The sequence below is a fragment of the Octodon degus genome, unplaced genomic scaffold (assembly GCF_000260255.1).
Source record: "Octodon degus isolate 3935 unplaced genomic scaffold, OctDeg1.0 scaffold00093, whole genome shotgun sequence".
Lineage (NCBI taxonomy): Eukaryota > Metazoa > Chordata > Mammalia > Rodentia > Octodontidae > Octodon > Octodon degus.
In genome coordinates this window covers 1435226-1439037 of record NW_004524669.1, presented here as the reverse complement: position 1 = coordinate 1439037, position 3812 = coordinate 1435226, and the positions used below count along the sequence as shown (strand labels likewise).

The window sequence follows — 3812 nt, the reverse complement described above, 5'->3', positions numbered from 1 at the left end:
CTCCTGCCTCAGCCTACTGTATTTCACACAGGAATTTAGTTTTGGTATTACCTTTTAGATTTTCTAAGCAAATACACGGCTGACATGAAGATGTTGAATATTTTAAAAGTACAATATATATTAAGAATTTAATACTTTATTTTGATATTTTGTGTTCCTATTATCTACACATTATATGATAAGAACTGACAAAACAAGACCAGCAAGATGTAAAGTGTATCCTACAAAAATTCCAGGAAAATACATGTGCTGTCAGTGTAAGCAATAGGTGTATATGGAATGTGCAGTTGTCATGTGTGCAGACTGCCTCAGGTATGATAATTGAAGGTAAGATTATTTTTTTGTAAAGTGCAGTGCTATTGGCATTTTCATTGTATATTTTTATATAAAAATTTGTATTTTTAGATTTTGTTCACCAAAAAGTCAATGTTGAAAATTTTGATGTTTTATAAACGTTGAATATTATAACTTTAATACTGCATTTTTTGCGATTTTTTCCTGTTAAGTACTCATTGTTTAATACAATAAAATTCATAAAATTAAAATAATTCATCAATAGAAATATTCTAAAGAATAATCGTGCGTCTGATAGACCCATACTTCTACACCTTGATGACAAAATTAAATTCTAGGGGTCAATTGTATTTATACTACAGAGTAATTAACAGGCTCAATTTAAGATGTATATATTTAAGAAAGATAGTCTAGATCAGAAATCTCAATTATTTTCTATTTCACATGATTGCTGTTGCAAAGGACTGCTTTATGTGCAATACTTCCAGGTAGAAGTCTACATGTCACTCAAGTCCAACCCATATATCAAATACAGACATGAAGCAACTACATGAGCAGCATGTGCAAAATCCAACATTTTGTTAGCTATTTACATAACCGTGGTCAGAAAAGAAATGTGCCAAAACTCCCTTTCCCATTCCACTTAAACTGGTTCCCCACAATTGCAACAAACATTTCCTGTGACATTAAGTTGTCATCAGCTTGTGTGATGCCCAGTTCACTCAACCTTTTCTTCTTCATCTGGCCTTTTTGTGTGGAGGCAGCAACTAGCTCATTTATAATTTCACAATTTCCCTCAACTTGTTTAGAAAGGTCAGCAGCAATTCCATAAATCTCCTTCTTGTCAGTTGCACAATGAATCAGCTCCTCTAGATCCACTCTTCCAGCTGTACCTGCCTCTCTACTTGTTTGAATCTTAATTGCTTCATTTCCTGGAGAAACAAATTATAACAAATATGGTTAAATATACAGGCTAACCAAACAAAACTGTATTTCTATACTGTTTATTACAGTTTTCAAGTTTTTCTATCAAGGATTCTGGCTCTGACTAAAATTCTCACCGTAGGGTCTCAAGAATCTTCACATCTTGAATTCTTACCTTCTTCATCTTAGAATTTCATTCCTCAGTAGATATTTCTTAAGTATTTATTATCTGCTAAGTTCTGCATTAGGAGCTACTTTATTTAAACTCTCAATCTAACAGCAAATTCTGGGTGCGCCCTAAATTCCCCATACCCTGGCAGTACTTTCATTATTGTTAAATGTTAAAAGCATGTTACATTCTAGTTTTGCAATGATTAAGTTATTATTCAGTTTTCTCCGACTGACTGGAGAGGAAGAAATCACAAAAGATTCACAGTGAGGAAGACTATCTGTTGCTGAAGTAGACAGGCCTATAGGACACAGACCTGAGTGTGATTCCCAGCTAACAAGAAAATGGAAACCTCAGTCCCATAACCTAAAGGCATGGGCTTTGCCAATGAATGAATATGAAAGGGTCTTCAACAGGTAAGAGTCCTGTCCACCTGAAATCTTAATTCCAAGCTATGAGACCTATGAGATAAAACTTTTACAGATAAAATGGAGCAGACCCTGAAAAGATGGCAAGGACTAACCTTTAAACTGCTTTAGAGTTTCTATACACACCATCAAGGTTCAGTCTTCTAAGGCTGATGATTAGATTTGCATCAATGTTTGAAATTCAGTTAATATCTACTGAACTAGCTAACCTCTGCTGCCAAGGCATGTAATAAGGAGACACTTCTACCAATGAGAAATAAGGGCAAACTCCAGTATCCCCTCCTGTAAATATAACCCTTACACTGGCAAATTCCTTTTACTGCCTCCATCTGTAACAAATGTCAACAGGAATCACCATTGTTATTACACACTAATCCTGATTCTATGCACTTACAGAAAACCAAGTATCAGAAGAAGGGAATTGCAGGTTCAAAGAACCACAACATCAAGATTTTGAATGAACATTTGATCTTATTGACCTTGAAAATGTCTTTCATGCTAAGATTCTGTAATATACCTTTGTGCATATCTCTATGTCAGGAATATTTTTAAGGAAGAAAAATTCAGGCCTTAATCAGAATTTAGTGCTGAAATAAAAATAAATTAGATCAGGATTTTATATTCTAAAAATACTAACATAGCATACCTTCAGTATCATCTTGGTCATTTTCTTTCAATTCAGAGAAAATTGTAGGTTTCACCAAAACAACACCGTAACCTTCATTATTATGTATAACATTATTTACCATGGATATTTCAGGAATGTCATAATGCTCATCTAAGAAATCCTGTGACATTGAAAACAAGTCTTAAGGAACTGTCATGTTCAACATTGCCTGCTTTAAAAATCACCTTTTTAATATTATTCTAACAACAGAAAAGTAATGCTCATTAATATATTGTAGGTTAGCTCTCAGTAATCACCACTCTTGTCCCTTCTAGAGATGTAAAGGCAGTGAAACATTCTGATTAAGACTTTCAATCACCAGGAACAGCCAAATAGCTCAGTGGATTAAAGCACCTGCAAGCTGGTGCTGGGGCTGGCTGTTCGATCCCCTGGCCTGCCGTGCCGGTGCGCTGAGACGGCAATTGAGACTGGGCGTAGTGGCACGAACCTGTATCCCAGCTCTTGGGGGGCTGTAAACAGGTGGACCACTATGAGTCTGACCTAGTAGTGAGACCCTGAATACCCTGTAGACCCTTCCCTAAAAAAATACAAAAAAATAAAGACTTTCAATCACCAAATTATTGATATTATTAAAATCTATATACTATTGTTTATTCTTTTCAAAATTAGAAAATAACAGATCCCAACATGGGAATTTAATAAAACATAATTTCTTACATGAAAACATTTTGAGTGCTTTGTTTTGTTGGGTTTCACTATGCAGTTCAGGCTGGCCTTGAGCTCACTATTAGTTCAGAATGCCCTTTAACTCTTTGTGATGCTCTAGGTCCAACTTCCAAAGTGTTAGGATAACCGGTGGACACCACCAGGCCCGGCCATTCTAACCTTTTGAAACAATGTGTTCCATACAACGCTCACCTTGATGAGGATCCCCTCTTTGCAGTGATGGATCCCATTGTCACTCAGGATACATTTACTCCCAGGATATATTTCTAAACCAGCTCCCTAGAAGTTCACAAGTTGAGGTAATGACAACCAGTTTTTAAAAGGCAGGACTATAAAAGGTTTGTTACAATCTCTTTTTAGAAGTCTTTACCAGAACAGAAAGGTAAAATGTGAAGACATAGTATCTTGCAGATCACTTTTCTCAGGTATTTCTAATTAATATTTCCATTTAACTGATTTCCAATAAGTTGTAGATCACATCACTTTCAAAAAGCACACAAAGTGACAAATCATCTGCCTGGCAAGTGCAAGGTCCTAAGTTTAAGTCCCAGTACTGAAATAAATTTTAAAAAGGCACATATACACATTCTCTCTCTCTCTCTCTCTCTCTCTCTCTCTCTCTCTCTCTCTCTCTCTCTCTCTC

At 35.7% G+C, this 3812-nt stretch overlaps 1 protein-coding gene across 1 annotated transcript in view; it reads right to left on the bottom strand.

Annotated features, from left to right (window-relative positions):
* Window positions 1–750: 750 nt before the first annotated feature.
* Shcbp1 (SHC binding and spindle associated 1) overlaps window positions 751–3812 on the bottom strand; it is a 97558-nt gene continuing 94496 nt past the window's right edge. The window contains exons 9-11 of the mRNA XM_023722892.1: window positions 3362–3448; window positions 2462–2603; window positions 751–1226 (exon numbers count right to left, since the gene is read on the bottom strand). Coding sequence (XP_023578660.1) covers window positions 898–1226; window positions 2462–2603; window positions 3362–3448 — 558 coding nt within the window. The 3' untranslated portion in view covers window positions 751–897. The remainder of the gene's footprint in view (window positions 1227–2461; window positions 2604–3361; window positions 3449–3812) is intronic.